Raw genomic sequence first — 19,858 nt, 5'->3', positions numbered from 1 at the left:
TAGGTTCATCTGATTGGGATCAGAGTGCCTGATTTTTCCATGGTTCTGCGTTAGCAGTTGTGGCGAGAGGCATAGTCTTTGGTGAGGAACTACTGAGAGTTCTAGTAGCGTTGTGTACAATGGCTGTCTTGCCCATGTAGGAGCAACCAGGATCATTGTGAGTGACTGTTGCCTTAGCTTGGGTGCCACTAATGGAATCATTGGGGTTGGTGGAAAAGCGTACACAAATCTGCCTGACCAGTTCATCCATATCGCGTTGCCTTATGACAAAGGGTGTGGGAACCTGGCGGCGAAGGACGGGCATTTTGAGTTTTCATTTGTGGCAAACAGATCTATGTCTGGATGTCCCCACTTTTGGAAGAATGGTTGGAGAACTTGAGGATGAATCTCCCATTCGTGTATTTGCTGACTGTGTCGACTTAGTAGGTCTGCTATCTGGTTGTCTATCCCTGGGAGGTGTTCTGCCAGGAGATAAATGTTCTGAGGACTTACCCACTTCCATATGCTCTGTGCGAGGTGAGATAGTTGCAGAGAGTGTGTGCCCCCCTGTTTTTGGATGTAGTACATGGCTGTCATGTTGTCCATCCGGATTAAGACAGTCTTGTTGTGCAAGTATTTCTGAAAAGCTCTCATTGCTAGGAATACTGCTAGTAGCTCTAAGTGGTTTATATGTAGAGTCTTTTGTTTGGCTGTCCAGAGACCTCGGACTGTATATTGAAGGAGATGGGCTCCCCAACCTGTCAGTGATGCGTCCGCTGTTAATACTACATGTGGAACCGGCTCTCGGAACAGTCGCCCCTTGGAAAGGTTTTGTAGGTTCCACCAATGCAGAGAGCGGTAAGTGTGACTGTCTACCAACACTAGGTCTTTTAGTTGTCCTTGAGCTTGGTTCCACTGGCGTGCTAGGCATTCTTGTAAGGGACGCATTTGAAGCAGAGTATGAGGGACGATGAATATGCAGGAGGCCATCATACCTATGAGCTGCATGAACACTCGATCTGGCAGGGAGTGTTGTGGCTGAAATTTTTGAATGAGAGATTGTATGCTGGCTATCCTGGCAGGGTTTGGATATGCCTTTGCTACTGAGGTGTCTATTGTTGCTCCCAGATATTGCTGAATGTGGGAGGGTTGCAGATATGATTTTGGGTAATTTATTGAAAATCCTAGATTGTGCAGTAGCTGGATTGTCTGAGAGGTATGGCTGGCACACTGTACGTACGAGTTGGCTTTTATGAGCCAATCGTCGAGGTAGGGGAACACATGGATGTGTTGCCTTCTGAGATGTGCTGCCACTACTGCTAGGCATTTTGTAAACACCCTTGGGGCTGTGGTTACCCCGAAGGGGAGGACTTTGAATTGATAGTGCTGACTTTCTATTGCGAACCTGAGGTATTTCCTGTGAGCTGGATGTATGGGTATGTGAAAGTATGCATCCTTGAGGTCTAATGTTGCGAGGAAGTCGTTTTGCTGGAGTAGTGGGAGTACCTGTTGTAGAGTGATCATATGAAAATGATCTGAGTGAATATATTGGTTCAGAGGTCTAAGGTCCAATATTGGTCTGAGGGAGCCGTCTTTTTTGGGAATGAAGAAGTATAGAGAGTATACCCCTGTCCCTTGATGTTGTAATGGAACTGGCTCTATGGCACCTTTTTCTAGCATGAATTTCGCCTCCTGTTGTAACAGCGTGATGTGTTCTTTGGACATTGGACGGTGCTTGGGTGGTATGTTGGGTGGAGTAGAAGTGAGTTCCAGGCAGTAACCATACTGGATAATTTGTCTCACCCATCTGTCTGAAGTAATGGCATTCGAGACTGGTAGGAATTGTGTTAATCTTCCTCCGACTGGTTTTCAGTGGTCTGGAGGGAGTGTGAGAAAGTCACTGTTTGGAGGCGGTGGAGGCTCGTGTGTTATTATTACCATGTCCTCTGCCCTTGTTATTGTTTCCGCTATAACCTCCTCTATTGGAGCCTCTATTAACCCCTTCGAGGCTGATGACGAGCTGGGCTCGTCATGGTGTAGCCTCCTCAAACACTGATGACGAGCCCAGCTCGTCATGAACAATGGGTTTTTTAAAAAGTCAGCATAGAAGGAAAATCAAAGCAGCGCGCATGTGGTTAAAGGTGCCTTGTGTAGTGCTTTTGAATGATGAAGATGTTTGTGATGTGTTGCCTCTGCCTGAACCTCGAAAGGATGAGTGACGAAAAGAGCTTCTGGACTGTTGAAATTGAAGTGCACCCATGGACTTAGCAGTGTCAGTATCTTTTTTCATCTTTTCTAAGATGGTATCCACCGCAGGGCCAAATAAAAAAATCTTGGTTAATGGGTTAATTGAGTATGGTAGATTGCACTTCATTTTTAAAACCTGAAATGCGAAGCCAGGCATGCCGGCGTAGCAGTACACTAGTGTTGACAGACCTAGCGGCTGTATCAGCTACATCAAGGACGCATTTTATGGATGCGTTAGTGATGAATTTCCCTTCTTGTATTAGGTCGTTAGCTTTTGCCTCATAGGGTTCTGGTAGGTGTTGTAATAATCCCTCCAGTTGGTCATAATGTGCTCTGTCATAGCGTGCTAGGAGAGCTTGTGTATTGGCAATCCTCCAGGTATTTGCTGCCTGAGAGGCCACTCTTTTCCCTAATGCTTCTAAAATTTTGGACTCCTTGTCAGGAGGGGGAGCATCACCCGTTGTTTGACAGTTTGATCTTTTCCTAGCGTTAGACACAACTAGGGAGTCTAGTGGTAGCTGAGACCTGATATAAGAGGGGTCTGTAGGGGCCGGTTTATATATTTTTTCAATACTTGGATTGAGGACACGGGCCCTGGCTGGGTCTTTAAAGAGGTCTGGTGCGTGCTTTAGTATCCCTTTTAGCATAGGGAGTACACTTACACTCTTCTCTGATGTTGGGAAGGTGTTAAATAGGAAATCCTCTTCTACAGGGTCAGTGTGCATGTGTACACCATGATACTGAGCTGCTCTGTCCACTAGTTGGTTAAAAGCGACAGTGTCTTCAGTAGGAAACGGCTTTGTGGGGTATGTAGTGGGATCGGGTATGGGTTGTGTATAATCTGTGTCATCAGGATCATTATGGTCACTCCATGTGTCATCTGGGTTCCCCGGATCATCAGGTGGTATAAAGTCATCCTGAGGATCTTCCCCCATGTCTTCTTTCTGATCATAATCTACAAGTGAAGGAGAATATGGAACATAAGGCATGTTGGGAGTGAAAGGAGGAGGTGTGTAAGGTCTTGAAGGGGATGTGCCAAAGTCCTTTTTTTCAGGAGGAACAGGAGAGGGGGCTTCATTGTCCAGTCTTATTTTGTTTTTATTGTAGACTATATGTCCTGTCTCAGGGTCTATACATAGTCTTTGTTGTGGATCTGGGTGAAAGAGTTATTCCTCCTCTGTCCGTGGCTGTGGTGCTGAAGATTTTGCCTTTTTCAGCTGGACGGATTTTTTCGGGTCGAGTGTCTCTTTAGGCTGGACGTCTTTATGATGTGAAGCCTTCTTTGGCTCGACTCCTTTTTTCGGTTCGACTGCCTTTTTCGGGTCGACGACCTGTCTTCGGCTCGACAACCTTTTTCGGTTCGACAGCCCTTTTCGGGTCGAAGACCTGTCCTGGCTCGACAACCTTTTTCGTCTTGACGGCTTTTCTTTGGCTCGATGGCTTTTTTTGGCTCGGCGACCTTCTTCCGCTCGACGGCCTTCTTCGGCTCGGTGACCTTCTTCGGTTCGATGGGCCTTCTTCGGTTCGACGGCCTTTTTCGGTTCAGCGACCTTTTTCGGTTCGACAGCTTTTTTCACCTTGACGACCATCTTCGGCTCGATGGGCTTTTTCGGCTCGACGGCTTTCTTTGGCTTTAAGGCCTTCTTTGGCTCGACGGCCTTCTTCGGCTTGACAACCGTGTTCTGATAGACGACCTTACTGGGGTCGATGACCTTTTTGGGTTGACTGGCTTTGCTAGGTCCCGGGGTACCGGAAGGCTTGGGTGTGGTCTTCGGAGCCGAGCCGGAAGGCGGGGCTTCTGAAGCGGTGTTTTCGGTCGCGGCTAAGGCTTTTAGGCAATGCTTTGACCGGAGCCTTTTGTGGAGGTGGAGGCGGGGTAGGGGCTTTGGTACTAACGGTTTGCCCCGGTGTGATCTGGTTATTGGAGTCCGACTGGTCCTCCACGGTGACTATTTCGAGATCTTCAGAGCCCTCTGCCTCTGGGAGTTCATGTTCGTCATCGAAAATGTTTTCCGGTTCTGGTGCCTGCCGCTGCATTTCTAGTCGAGCAGCTCTTCGGTTACGGGTAGTCTTTTTGGACCATAACAGAGCACAAGCTGGACAGTGTTCTTCGTTGTGCTCCAGAGATAGGCACCTGTTGCATACTCTATTTTTGTCGCTGAGTGGAAATTTGCCTCCGCGCTCTGGGCATTTTTAAACAGGGTCCTTTCCATTCGCGGGAGGTCCACGTGGCGTCGAAAAGGCCCAACGGCCCGCGTCGACGACCGGAGAGAAATGGAAGTTTTGTCGAGTCGAGGGATACCGAGCGGAAACAATACCGTTGAATCTAGAAGGTTTTAGCGTTAGAGAGTTGGAAAACTTCGGTCCCAAAGTTGGAGCTGTCGAAGTGCATCCGAATCCAATGGCGGAAAAAAACAATCTGAAGATGGAGAAGATGCCCATGCGCAGTTGTGTCCAGGGGAGGCGTCACCTATCTCGTGATACTTCAAAGATTCTTCCAAGACAACAAGGTGCAAACATCCGGACCCAACACTGGGCGGCGATCTATGCTAAGATATGAAGTCAGCAGCCCACATACCTCGAACATGTAGGTTTCAGGGTGCTAAAGGGCTGGTTCTAAAGTTCAGAGAAAAACCCAGTAGCCAGTAACAAGCTTCCCCATAGCAAGAAATGGCAAAAGGTACTGTACTCTCATAGTGATACAGCCTTACCACACTAGTACTCCTATAACACCACTTGTAGTTCATCCACTAATTTACAAAACAATTGTATTAGATTGGATCAGCTGGGCTGGAAGGTCTTCATGGCAGATAGGTATTTCAGTTCACTGACAAAGATTCAGTAGACTGGGCCTTGAGGTAATTCGGGGCCAAGCTTCTTTCCTCAAGTGGGCAGTATAGCTGCCTTTCCTTTCAGAGCACATCAGAGAAGGAGGGCTTCCTCTAAAGTGCTCAGGCATTTCTCAGGCTTCGGGCAGACACCAACTTCCAGAGTCCTTTTTTGTTCCAACATCCTTCTGTACTGGTGAAAGTGCTTCCTCTGAAGAATGCAAGAAATTGGTCTTGAGCTATTAGTTATCTTGTTCAAGGGTCACTAGCAGGAAGTGAGGACACATCAACGATTGGCCATGTTCAAAATCTATACATCAGATCAACCAAAGCAGGGCACACCTTCCCAGACTTGTTCCATGAAAGAGGAGTGTGGAACAGGCACCAATAGGTAAGAATGTATAATCCTTGATGGTTAGCGTGATGTTCCCAAATAAGGTCTAACATTTCTTGGCTGATCCAAAGCAAGACAGAAGCAGAGGTCAGGAGGCTTCGAATTGATCACCAACAAGCAACAGATTTTAAATAGGGGTAGCTTGTAACTGAAGGTCCGTGGCTTGACGTGTCAATAGCAGAGATACAATTTTGATCAATATTTTGTTCTCAACCACAACGCAGACCTCACTGGTTGAGAGTGGATTTCATAAAACCTCCCTGATTACCTCACACTCTACATCTTGAAGTGTGCAGTTTTGTTATCCGTGAACTCACTGCCCCTGTTTCAAAGTGCATAGTTTAGTTATTGGTGTCCTAACTCTTTCAATTTATAAAGAGCGAGGTTTAGTGATTGCCAAGTTCACTATACCCATTACAAGAGTGCATGGGTGGCTAAGTAGTGAGCTCATTATCCTCACTTTCAGAGCAGAGATAGCTATCAGTGAGCTCATTACTCCCATTTCAAGAGCCTGCAGTTTGGTGAATGGCGAGCTCATTATCCCAGTTACAAGAGGACACATTTTAGTGATCTTATATTCCTCGTTTCAAGAATGTGCAGTTTGCTGATCATTCAGCTCATTATCCCTGTATCAAGAGGCCGTGGTTTGGTGACTGGTGAGCTCATAATCCCCAGTTAAAGAATATGCGGTTTGGCCAGCTCATTATGCCCTGTTCTTGAGAGCACAGGTTAACATCTCTAAAATATGTTGCTTTAATCATTTCTTACCGTCTTTTTTTCCCAGTAACTCCACGTCTTCTTCAGCTTTGCCCCCTGATTCATAAGAAAAAAAGCAACACAAGAGGCAATTAGATAAAACCTAGTCATGGTCCTGCTTTCATTAGTCACACGTTATACTACGCATGATCAAGAATTCTGTCTAGCACATGATTGAAGTTGCAATTTGCGATCACAAAAAAGTAAAGCTGTGCACAAAAATATTTGAAGAACTTTCAATTTATTCTTGATTTACAAAGTTTGGTTTGTGCTAGGCATGATTCTTTTTTGTGGAATCTTTTTCTTCAATGTTGCTCTAGTTCTGTATAAGTATTTTTGCAAGAGACTGCATCCATGTTTCATTCAAGTGCTAACTTTACATTCCTAATATCTTCTTGGCTTTAGCTTTCAGAATGCAAATGTACACACGTTCTCAATTTGTCAAGCTGTAGTAGGAGAACTGTTTTGCAGTTTTAAAATTGAACTAAAACCCATATTCTTTTATCAAGGAAGGACATCGTGGAAGGTCAAAGAGGTCTCCTTGCAAACGGTTTCATGAATAGTTACAAATTAGATTCTAATTCTTGTAATTCAGTAATGTTCGTTGTCAAATGATAATTGCTAATATAACAATCAAATTATTTGAAGAAAAACTGGGACTGACGGGAATAAAAAGGTGCAAATCAGTAATTGACTTTGTTCTCATGTCAAACCGGTATTCTTGTCATGTTTCTACTTGTGAAACATGCGAAATAGCGACGATCGACCACTTTCCGAATAGGCTACTTTTTTCCCTTGCTGGGAGTAAAAAAACTTCCAAAATAAAAGAACCAACATACAATTATAATTTAAATCTTGCAAGGACAAATGGTTATTCCATAAAATGGACTAAAGTGGAACCCACGGCTTTTCTTGAAACTCTAGTAAAAAATAAATATAAGTATTTTGAAACTTGTCTAGTGCAGACAGGCAAAAATGCCTTAGTTTCCGAGGCTTTTCTTAGAATTACCGAAGAAATACGAAACCTTCTTACAGGACGCAGAAACCGGGCATGACTAAGGCTCAGGGGTGGTTTGATAGGGATTGTAGCAAGGCCCATGCCCACTTACTGAAGGTACTAAATATGAGACGAGAACCAAGGAAGAAGTGAGGCTGGCCAGAACTGAATACCAACGAGCAATCAAAAAGCGTAAGAGTCAGTGAAATCGGAAGCATGGCAGGCGTTACACCAAGCCTGTATAACCAAGGACAACTCGGGCTTTTGGAAGGCTGTTAATGCCCCTTTTTTCGCAGAAAGGGCAACCAATATAATTGATTTGGCGATCACGGAAGATAGATGGGTTAATTATTTATTAAGGACCTCTATCAGGAAGATGTCCTAACCCAGAGTGAGGGAACTGTCGTAATTGAGGGAGATGAAAATGTTACTCGGGTGTCTTTCCCCCTGAACATTGAATTCTCACTCGCAGAAGTTTTAACTGCCATTAATGAGAGTGCCGCAGTGAATGCCCCAGGACCTGGCGGTGTGCCAGTGGACGTATGTAAGTCTAACACTGAGCTATGGGCCCCACTCCTAACCAATGTTTTGAATAGCTGCAATAAATATAGGTTTATTCCCACGTGGTTAGATGCTATTGGGATCCCCATCTTTAAAAAGGGAGACAGAAATGAACCTAACTGCTACCGTCCAATATCATTACTGGACTCACTTATGAAAGTAGCTGGAAGGGTTATTTTAAACAAATTACAACTCTGGGTTGAAGAAAGGGGCACACTCTCGAAGCTCCAATATGGGTTTAGGGCAGGACTTGGAACGACAGAACAAGGATTAAATTTAGCTCTAATCATAGCTAAATATGTATTAGCCAAAAGGGAAAAGGAAAATGCTACTTACCACTATGCATCTGTTCTTGGCATGTAGAGCTGCAGAATTGCACACTATGCATAGATGGCCACCTACTGTTGCGCCCGGATTTTTGCAGTTTGTTTTTCTTGTAGAAAGTCTTTGGAAGTCACGAGATAGGTGACTCCTCCTTTGGATGATACTGCGCATGGGCATCGGCTCCATCCCAGATTGTTTTACGCCATTAGGGAAGTGATGGAGCTAAGTGATTGTGATGACCATGTGTGTTTGTATCTAATGACAATAACACTGGAACAGATAAAGGTAGCCGGGGAGGCGGGGAGGCGGGTGGGCGTGTGCAATTCTGCATCTCTACATGCCAAGAACAGATGCATACTGGTAATTAGCATTTTCCGTTCGAGGCATATGAGCTGCAGATTGCACACTATGCATAGATTGTATAGCAGTACCCACGTTAGCGGCGACCAACCGTATCTGTTGCAGTTGTTTGAAATAGTGTTTTAAGGACAGCTTGGCCTGCAGTGGCTTGTTGCTTTGTTTGCACACCTACACAATAGTGTTTTGTGAATGTGTGCGGTGTAGACCATGTAGCTGCTTTGCAGATGTCTTCTAAGGGAATGTTCCCTAAGAATGCCATGGAAGCTCCTATTTTCCTTGTAGAATGGGCTTTTGGAGGAATTGTTAGTGTACGCTTAGCTTTATGATAACATATTTGGTTACACTTAACGATCCACCTGGCAATACCAGATTTTGATATTGGGTTGCCTTTATGCGGTGGTGAAAAAGATACAAAAAGCGGTTTTGTTTTTCTAAAACTTTGTGTTCTCTCTATGTAGTACAGTAATGCTCTTTTGACATCTGAGGTGTGCAGATCTCTTTCTGCTACTGTTTGTGGCTGCGAGAAGAAGACTGGCAGTTCCACAGATTGGTTTAGATGGAATGGCGAAATGACTTTTGGAAGGAATTTAGGGTTTGTACGAAGCACAACCTTATTGTGATGTATTTGCAGAAAAGGTTCTTGAATGGTAAATGCTTGCATTTCACTAACTCTTCTTAAAGAAGTAATGGCTACTAGGAAAGCCACTTTCCATGTGAGAAATTGCAATTCGCATTTATGTAAAGGTTCAAATGGAGGTCCCATGAGTCGCGTGAGCACTATGTTTAAGTTCCACACAGGTGAAGGTGGTATTCTTGAAGGTATTATTCTTTTGAGACCCTCCATGAAAGCTTTAATGGCTGGTACTCTAAAAAGAGACAGATGTTGTCTATTTTGTAAGTAAGCTGCAATGGCAGCTAGGTGCAACCTGATAGATGTGTAGGCTAAATTACACTTTTGAAGGTGTACTAAATAGCCTATAATGTGTTGGATGGACACATCTAGGGGATTTATGTTGTTGTTTTGACAGTATATTACAAAACTTTTCCACTTAGCAGCATAACATGCTCTAGTGGTGGGACGCCTTGCTTCCTTGATAACGTTCATGCACTCTTGAGGGAGTTTGAGATAACCAAACACTATGACTTCAAGAGCCAGATCGCAAGGTTGAGCTGAGCTGGGTCCAGGTGCCTGATCTCTCCATGGTTTTGAGTTAGAAGACGTGGAGATAGGTTTAGTTTTTGATGTGATACCACAGATAGCTATAGCAGTGTGGTGTACCACGGTTGTCTGGCCCACGTTGGCGCTACTAGTATGAGCGTTAGTGAGTGTTGTTGCATCTTGCGTACTAGTAAAGGAATCATTGGTAGAGGAGGAAAAGCGTACGCAAATAGTCCTGACCAGTTCATCCATATCGCATTGCCTTTGGCCAATGGGTGTGGGTATCTGGCGGCGAAGTGTGGGCATTTTGCGTTGTCGTGGGTGGCGAAGACGTCTATCTGAGGTTGTCCCCATATTTGAAAGAACGGATGAAGAACTTGTGGATGAGGTTCCTACTCGTGCATCTACTGAGTCTGCCGACTTAGCAGATCTGCCATGGTGTTTTGAACCCCTGGGACGTGTTGGGCTATTAAGAATATATTCTGAGGTATAGCCCACCTCCATATCTGCTGAGCTAGTTGAGAGAGCTGCAGAGAGTGTGTCCCTCCTTGTTTGTTTATGTAATACATGGCTGTCATATTGTCTGTGCGGACTAAGACAGTTTTGTTTGCAATTTGTTTTTGGAATGCTTTTAGAGCTAGTAACCCAGCTAACAACTCCAGATGGTTGATGTGGAGTAGTTTTTGCATTGGTGTCCACCTTCCCTGTGTGGTGTGATGCAGTAGGTGGGCCCCCCAGCCGGAGAGCGATGCGTCTGCTGTTAGTATTATTTGTGGAACAGGCTCTTGGAATAGTCAGCCTTTTGACAGGTTTTTTGTGTTCCGCCATTGCAGAGAGCGATGAGTCCGACTGTCTACCAACACTAGGTCTGTTAACTGACCCCGAGCCTGGTTCCATTGACGTGCTAGACATTCTTGAAGTGGACGCATTTGCAGCCTTGCGTAAGGTACTATGAATATGCAAGTTGCCATCATCCCTATGAGTTGCATAAACACTCGAGCTGGAAGCGAGTGTTGTGATTTGAATTTTGTTAGGAGCGTTTGCACACTTGTTATCCTTGCTGGAGAGGGATAAGCTAGTGTTAGAGAGGCAGAGGTTACAGACCTCGTGGAGGTCGGTGTGGGGAAACTTCGAACCACATTGAGGACACTTTTTAAATGGTGTCCTTTCCATTAGCTGGAATCGAGGCCTAGTTGGGCCCGAAGGCCGTAGTCGACGACCGGAATCGACGTTCTTGGTCTTTAAGAGTAGTGTTGACTGGAAAACGCTTTTGAGAGTAGTTTCTTGAAGCCGGTGAGGATTGTGCGCCAACGGTAATCGGTTCCAACAAGTAGCGCTGGAACCACATCCGAGCCCGGTGGCAGAAAAAAACAATCTGGGGATGGGGCCGATGCCCATGCGCAGTATCATCCAAAGGAGGAGTCACCTATCTCGTGACTTCCAAAGACTTTCTACAAGAAAAACAAACTGCAAACATCCGGGCCCAACACTAGGTGGCCATCTATGCATAGTGTGCAATCTGCAGCTCATATGCCTCGAACATTGTTTTTAACGTTTGTCGATCTGAGCTCAGTTTTCGACTGTCTAAATCATGATAAACTCTGGAGTACCTTGACACAAATGGGCGTGGACCCGAATCTGCTTCTATTTATTAAGGAGTTATATCGGGGGCGAGGGTGTGGTACGGGAAGCGGGGAGAATGTACAACCAAGTTCAGTATACACAAGGGAGTTAGACAAGGATGTATACTCGCACCGTTTTTGTTCAACCTATACATAAATAGTGTAGGTTCCCACTTGGTCCAGGAAAAGCAGGATTACCCTTTGATTGAGAATACCCCAGTCCCCATATTATTGTATGCGAACGACGCAGTAATCATGGCGCAGACTCAGATAGGCCTCCAAAGAGCTATCACCAATTTTACAAACTATATGAATGATAGAGGCTTAAAAATAAATATAAGTAAAACGTTTACTATGTGTTGTAGTACAAATAAAATCAACACATGTAAAACTTTTTTTGAAAAAACTAAAATAAATACGATTGATAGATTCTCGTATCTGAGTATTAACTTCGAGAAATCGGGCTCATGGTCATCAGTGGTAAATGCGAGAAAATTGTCTTTCTCCAGAGCCATAGATGTGGTGCAAAATTTTTCAAATAAGTTGGGTGGCCGACCAGTCCCAGAGCTAGTGGATATATACAAATCCAAATGTGTATCCACAGCGACATATGGGGCCGGGATCTGGGGAATAGCGGAAGTTCAATAAATTCAACTTTGTGAGAACGTGTTTTTTGCGCTATCTTTTAGCTGTCCCGGGTTCCACTTCTACTTACGCATGCCATAAGGAACTTGGCCTGCCATATATATCGGATATTATTAAACTTAATCCCTTTCTACTGTGGCATAAGGTGTGGTCCTCTGTTGAGACTGGTTTTAACAGAGACATAATTAAGGATTGCCTCAAACTAGAGGGGGTCACTAGGATATCTTGGATTAAGTATGTAAAAAAATTATTTTATGACATTGGTTACCCAGAATATTTTGATTCTCCAAACTGTTTAGAAACCATATCAAGGAAGAACTTGAAAGAAACTTGTTTAAATTATTTAGAGAACAAGCGTTGGCTTACAGAGAAAAGCAAGATCTCACTTATGGAGAACCACCTGATGCTGCAAAGCCAGGGAATTCAACCTTATTTAATACAGGTCCAAAGCTGCTATTCTCCCATGTTACTTACACGCTTTCGTGGGGGGACATTTTTAAGACTGGTTACATTTCCAGAGGTAAACTCTTGGTCTAAAAATCTGTCTCTATGTCCATGCGATGATATTTCCATTCAATCGAACAATTACATTGCATACTTTTTTGTAAATTTTATGATCTACCAAGGAGAAGCTTCTTAACCCATTAAGCGCGCGCAAACATTCCGCCCCAGTGCGGACGTTCGATTTGCGCTAACGGGATTCGGACGTCCAACGGTCGTGCGCAGCACTAGCGAGGTAGTGCACGCGACGACCGTTGGACGTTCGAAGCACTCAACGGGTTAATATCCATTCTGAAGAAGTGGGTACTCAGACAATGTAGAACAGCACTTTTGAGGCTTCAAATGTTGGAGAATGAAATGATTACGTTGGCCATGTCGTCATTTTTAAAGCCGTAATCAGACACAGGATTACAATGCATTAATTTTAAATTATTGTCTGGGTTAGTCTATTATTTCTATGTATATAACATGAGCTGCCCTTTTAACGTGCTTGGTGTAAACTGTATAATGATGATTTATATTAATGATTATTTAACTATCTTGGTAACATTTTTTTTTTTTAAATATTGTGCTTTTGTGGTTTTTAATCAAAATCGAATAAAGCAGTCTTTGAACTTGAACTTGACAGGTGAGCTCATAATCCCCGGTTAAAGAATATGCGGTTTGGCGAGCTCATTATGCCCTGTTCTTGAGAGCACAGGTTAACATCTCTAAAATATGTTGCTTTAAACATTTCTCACCGTCTTTTTTTCCCAGTAACTCCACGTCTTCTTCAGCTTTGCCCCCTGATTCATAAGAAAAAAAGCAACACAAGAGGCAATTAGATAAAACCTAGTCATGGTCCTGCTTTCATTAGTCACACGTTATACTGCGCATGATCAAGAATTCTGTCTAGCACATGATTGAAGTTGCAATTTGCGATCACAAAAAAAGTAAAGCTGTGCACAAAAATATTTGAAGAACTTTCAATTTATTCTTGATTTACGCAGTTTGGTTTGTGCTAGGTAGGATTCTTTTTTGTGGAATCTTTTTCTTCAATGTTGCTCTAGTTCTGTATAAGTATTTTTGCAGGAGACTGCATCCTGGTTTCATTCAAGTGCTAACTTGACATTCCTAATATCTTCTTGGCTTTAGCTTTCAGAATGGAAAGGTACACACTTTCTCAATTTGTCGAGCTGTAGTAGGAGAACCGTTTTGCAGTTTTAAAATGGAACTAAAACACACATTCTTTTATCAAGGAAGGACATCGTGGAAGGTCAAAGAGGTCTCCTCGCAAACGGTTTCATGAATAGTTACAAATTAGATTATAATTCTTGTAATTCAGTAATGTTCGTTGTCAAATGATAATTGCTAATATAATGATCAAATAATTTAGAAAAAAACCTGGGACTGATGGGAATAAAAAGATTATCATGCACAAGTATAAAGAAGATTCGAATTACCTCTCTAAATTAAAAGACAATATAAAAATCTCTGTTTACACAATAATTATTTAACATATCAATAAAAACAAGGTCAGGCATGAAATAGCGTGGTCATAAGATGCATCTCTGATTCACTGTACGTTTTAGTATGTGGAGTGTGGATGCTACAAGAACATTATGATTGGGTGGACTAAACTTGAATGTTTGATTGGTTCAGCATTCTGCCCATCATTTGTTACCGCAGCACAAGAACATGATGAGGCGTGGAAATCTGGGATGTATGTGCTGGGAGAAGCCTGGCAGTGAAGTACAGCTGAAGGGAGGATGGAGCCCTGACAGGTGTCAACAGCCTGTGGCTGTCACCTAAGGGTCTAACAAGAAATAAAAAGCATATCTCCGACCTGTAAGGCTCCAGACTCTTCAATGAAGACCCTGCCCTCCAACTACAATGTTTTGTTGACTAGTTATTAAAAGAACCCACGTGGAGATGTAAAAGGTCTCAGGCACAAGTTGGGAGCTGTTTCTGACATGGGGGAGGACTATATAGAGATGGAGATAGGCCTTTGGACCATGACTGTGGGGCCGCCACCGTCCACTAGAAAGACAGGCGGTGTCATCACTGACTGGTGCGCAGGAGACACCCGCGATGAGGGTGGGCAAGGCAGAAACCTTCAGCCTGCTTGAGATTTGAGCAGTGATCAAGAAATGTGTAAAAAGAAAGGATTGCTGTGATCCCAAAGAGCTCAAACATAGCAGATGGTAGAGAGCAGGACCTATTGAGAGTTAGCTGCCTCACCTCAGTGTGGTGGTGAGTGAGAGCAGCAGTGTTTTACTCCCTGGGTTAATGCATACACTGCACTTTGCATTGGTGACTAGAATGTTCATTAAATAGTTTCACAGAATGGGAGGGCATTGCCTTAACTCCTGGGCCATTTGAAATGAGGAGCTCTAAGCTTCTTCCCTAAAGTTCTGCCATTTTTTGCACGGAGGAACTAGAGGTAGTGGACATGGCATTCAGGGAATGCGTGTGTTACGCCACAGGAGCACAACAATACCTCTGGAGGATGGATTCAAGAACTGTGACCAGGGTCAGATTGGGACTAAAAATAGCTTAAAGTCACCAAAATAAAGGGGCCCCATTACTAAATGAGACAGCTAAAAAACGGTCGCCTATGTTTGCAAAGTGGGGCCGTTTTGAAGTTGTAAAGACTCGTTCCATAAGATATGGAAGACCCCACAGACTTGTGTTTGCTGCAGGCAATGTTTGTGGTAATGCCAGGGAAATCAACAGTAATAACCAGCATACCAGACCATAAAAGAATCCCGCAAACAGGCATATAATGTCTCACACACTTACCTGTCAGACCAACACTTTGAGTTTGCCTGGTTGGCCTATAAGCCAGCCTGGTCCGGAATGCCGCACACTGCTATGAGTTTCGCAAAATGACAGCGGTCTTTAACATGCATACCAAAGGCGCATGTGTGATATGCGTTGTGTCAAGGCATGTGTCCCTGTTTTGCGATTGGGTCCTCCACACCAGTGCAAACCAGGTGGCTAGTACCTACAGGTGCATGGCTACAGTGGAGGAGAAGCATGGCCCGGGGGGAAGCTTAGGCATGAGTAGGAGTACACTAAGGTCGGCAGATCTGGCTCTGATGACAAATGGATAACCTGGAAGGAATAAATGGGAAGGACTGTGAACAAGTGTATGGTGAGGATGCCTGGAACAGGACTGCCGTTACGTGTCACTGAAAGAGACTTTATGGTGTTTTTCTGACTGTCTATGTCCCTTTAAAGCTCTGCTGTTCAGTCGTGCGATTACTGAAGGAAAGTGGAAGGGTTTAATAGGAGCGGAAATAAGGACTTGTGGAGCAAATATTTAAGTAATGTATATTTCTAAGAATGCTTGTGAGTGGAGTTTGTAAAACGTAAACTCTAATAGTGGCAAGGTATTACTTTATGCTTGTAGACTCACATGCATCTAGAGGTTGAGGGATCTAAGAGTGGAAAAATGGGGGTTACTTTTTGAAAAATGTAATATTATTGCTTGTGGTTTGGGAATGCATAATGTATTTGTTGGAAAATGAATGGAGGTTTACTCGGATGTACGGATGCAATTCAAGTTTTTGGATGAGGCGGCCTAGAATTCTGGAGTTCAAGCATTTGCAGCTTGCTTCGGGTCCGACTGTTGCAGGCAGGGGAACGCATGACAGTACCCTCCAGCATGAAGATGTGTCACATACCTGTAAGGTCAGCAACCTGGTGAAGTTTAGTACCCTTTGGTGAACTGCTTTGGGATCCGTGCACTGGATGTGTATGTTGTGGTGTGCAAATGGAGGGAAGGTAAGTACCATTTTGCACATGCAATGTTGCTTTTGCAAATATGTGGGAGATGAAGTACACCGTCTAATGTGTTTCTCATGTCATAAACATGGGGAAGGAGAGTACCCTGTCAAGTTGCATGATTCTAGTGTTGCCAAAATAGTAAAGGGTAGTACCTTGTGTGTGAGTATAAGGAAGTGCAGAATGCTGGTATCTGGTGCATGACATTGAATATGATGGACTCTAATGCCCTGGTTCTGGTGCGCAAGTGGGTGGGGGAGTGCAGGATCCCTATTGCTGGTGTTGCAAACATGGGACAGAGCAGCACTAGAGGAGGCTTGTGGAAGTGTAGTACCCTCCACTGTGTGACTGGCAGTCACAAGCTCTACTTAAAAGTGCTTTGAGACCCGTCATTTGTGAAAATGAGAGGATTTGAGAGGTGTGTATCACAGGAGTCACAGTACATTGGTGTTTGTCTTCTTTATATGTTGGTGTTTGTGTGTGTGTATTACAGCTTGCGTGAACTGGGGTCAGTGTTTACGGCTTCCGAGGGTGTAAGTGTATAGTGTTGTATGTGGGTGCTCCCTTGCCATGGTGCTTTAGGACGTTGATCCAACGTAACATTGTGGACTGGGGGAGAGAGCAATGGGCTAGCTACTGTTGGAAGGTTTTGTTTGTTCAGGAGCTCAGTCTGCGTACTGGGGGCTGTCACCATCATGTCCGGAAGGCATTCCGTCTGATATTTGTGCAGCATCCAGCGTGCATGAAACTGGATGCAGAGTCAGGTGATTTCTTCTGTCTGCCACTTGGTCACATTGGTTTTGCCATCTAGTTTGACTGGGTGTTGGGAGTGGTAGAATTCTGGCTGCAATTCTGTAAGTGAAAGAGTGTTGCGATAAAAGGATTTCTAGTAGCCGAGGTGTAAGCTCCATAAGATGGCTTGTTTATCTTAGCTGCAGGTAAAGGTGTTCATAGGTTCTTATTTTAGATCTCAGTATAACTTCTATGATAAGCTCTATAGTAAGCCCCACCAGGAGAAGCCTCCCTGCTGCTCAGCCCATACTCCAACTGACACTCTCAGGCACCCTAACACTCAACACAGCACACTCACACAGGCTGAGCAGCAGGTATAACAAAGAGATTGTGTGTAAGCGAGCTGTCCTTGTGGGTATGCATGTTTTGCTCATGGAAGATGGAGAAGAAGGGAGATTTTGTCTTGCTTGATTGATTGTTGCAACTGTAAGACATCAGACAAGTATAAGTAAAATGGAGGATGTAGTTGTGGGGTGAAACACAAAGAATAACTGTGGGTCTAAGACGAAGGGAAAGCTATGGGTGTGTAGAGATGACTATGTGTATGCTTCCAAGTTTAAGCAGACTACAAGACATTTACCCTTTGTGAAAAAATGTCCATCAGTTACTCTTCCTGTACCGCCCAATTCATCATTTGGTCTACTTCACAGTAGGTAGTCCGTATTATCCCATCTCCAGAGATGTTACTAGGAGATGGTTGGTTTCGGTGGTGTTATTATACAAGATGAATGGTGGATGTTGTTTGTTCGTAACTGAAAACACAGTTATTCTTTGTGTTTCATTTAGCTTGCCAGGAGGATTATAACTGTGCTGAGCTCGTTAAACATTCCCTCGGACCCTCCACCTATCTTTTTGTTTGTTGTAGTTGTGGGGTGTCATTATGTTGTCCTGTGTGTATTGCGTGAGGTTTCCTTGATGCATTGGCAGAGTGAGCGGAGAAATTAGAGTTTGTCTTGCTGTCTCTGAATGATGACCTACGTATAATGAAATAAGATATTGTGATGTGGCGTGACAGTTGTCCTGTGCGTAAAGAAAAACGCTAATATAGTGATGCCCTTAGTTACACTCACAGCCTGATAGCTTCTTCCCCAACTGTAAATAGCTGCCAGGCTTCACTCAGTGAACAAGCCCCAATAGTCCCCGCATCATCACATTCTCACATCATCCAAACTCAACATTCTACCAGAGGCCCACTGAACCATGCATCACGGACACGTGACGTCACAACACTATGCATTTCCTTAAACACAGGACAACACTTTCACATCAAATCACTACAAATAATTAGAAACACATTAAATACAGTGGCACGCTCTGCTATCAAAAACAATAGTAATATGAGCTGTTGATGATTGATTGAGGATCAATAATACTAGTATTGCTTTTTCTTTATGCGCTGAAGACAGGTACCAGTAATCATGTGTAATGCAGTCACAAATGCAGATGGAGTAAAGCAAGAGGCATTACATTCTTCACAGTATGGCTTGGTCTAAAATTTGTTACAGCCAAAACGTGGGTCTCTGCTCCTCTGCCTTTGTTAAAACATGGGTCAAAGGTGTTTTGTCACATGCGTTAATTTGGTTTTGCTCAACATCACTTAATATGCAAAGCCTACATAATACAAGGCCAACTTACCCCTACACTGACTTTTCAAGTGAGGGGACTTTTTCTTTTGCATCCTAAACGTTCACACATTCATTCTGTGTGATGTTTTGGGTGACTTCAGATTTTCTATCAATTTAGGGAATCTTGACCACGTGGCCTTTTGCTCTTCTTGAACCCAGGGTCACTGAGTCAGCTGAACAGATGTATCACAGACAATCTCTATACATAATATGATCCTGTCTTGCATCCCAAATAACTGAATAAACATTAACACAGCATATTCTTAAACACAGAACACACACAAAATTTAAGTTAACTGAGAATTCTCAAACTGTTCCCGGTAGGATGACCTATATCCTCACGTTATTTAAATGATGGCCTATTACTGAATAAGCAACATAATTGTTTTGGGGTTGTGCCTCAGCCCCAGATTGTTCTAGGACCTCTGTTATTTGTACTATTCTTAAAAAATATGTCTCTATTTTGCTGCTTGTAAATAAATAGCTGGAACTTGAGTTTATTGTGAGTAATCACTAGTGTCAAATAAAATTTAGACCCTGGGACAGCAGTGTTATAGGTTCCGACAAAGGAAACTTCCTAGCAACTACTGGCTGCCCAGGACCAGAAAAAAACTGACATGGGCAAAGACCAAAGACTGAAGTGACCATAAGCAAGCTCAAAATAGTAAGTAATACTGTGGGATATTCATCATATTCTGGAATTAACAAATCAATGGGACATACCAAAATATTCACAGTTGGCTTTTCAATGTACTTGATAGACCCCTTTTCTATTCTTAGGCCTTCTTTCAAAGTTTGGAGTCTTCCCGTCCTTCCAGAAACTGAATTACCAAAGATACCGGAAGTACAATACGTGCCAGCTTTCAACTACCCCCCAGACTTTTTTACCAGTTAAATGCTGGTGAGATTTCTGGATGGGAAGCATTTGAAAAATGAAACAATACCACTAGAAGTGGGTGCGGAAACACAGAATCCAGCTGGAAAGCCACTTTTCTCAGGGTTACACTAAGGGAACTGGTTGGAATACCATGATAGTCTCGTATTCCAGAATTACGAGTCTCCCAGTATTGGCCATCCCAGATGCAAGAATCCCGAGGGGGTACTCCTGATTTGATGCAATGGTGCCCCTGTTTTCTTATTCCAATGATTTATCCCATGTTTTCCAATTCTAAATCGCATCACCTTGAAATTCTATTTTCAAGCCACTTCACAAGGACTGCGCTTTATACAAACGCTGAAATGAAGAGCAGTGGGTGTCCAAGGAGGTCCATGAGGGGGATTCCGGGCCAGATTTCTACAT

The 19,858-nt window shown here is 43.6% G+C and overlaps 1 protein-coding gene across 5 annotated transcripts in view; it reads right to left on the bottom strand.

Moving 5' to 3' along the window:
• Window positions 1–19,858, bottom strand: part of LOC147703671 (butyrophilin subfamily 2 member A1-like) — a 415,432-nt gene that overhangs the window by 253,712 nt on the left and 141,862 nt on the right. For 3 of the 5 annotated variants that reach the window (XM_086932017.1, XM_086932018.1, XM_086932019.1), the window contains exons 6-7: window positions 13,114–13,158; window positions 6,217–6,261 (exon numbers count right to left, since the gene is read on the bottom strand). The exons of the other annotated variants lie outside the window; for them this stretch is intronic. In XM_086932017.1, coding sequence (XP_086788143.1) covers window positions 6,217–6,261; window positions 13,114–13,158 — 90 coding nt within the window. The remainder of the gene's footprint in view (window positions 1–6,216; window positions 6,262–13,113; window positions 13,159–19,858) is intronic. 5 annotated transcript variants of the gene reach the window in all.

The sequence above is a fragment of the Lissotriton vulgaris genome, chromosome 7 (assembly GCF_964263255.1).
Source record: "Lissotriton vulgaris chromosome 7, aLisVul1.2, whole genome shotgun sequence".
Classification (NCBI taxonomy): Eukaryota; Metazoa; Chordata; class Amphibia; order Caudata; family Salamandridae; genus Lissotriton; species Lissotriton vulgaris.
Note: the sequence above shows the minus strand (reverse complement) of the source record. Positions and strands in the feature narration are given on the sequence as shown.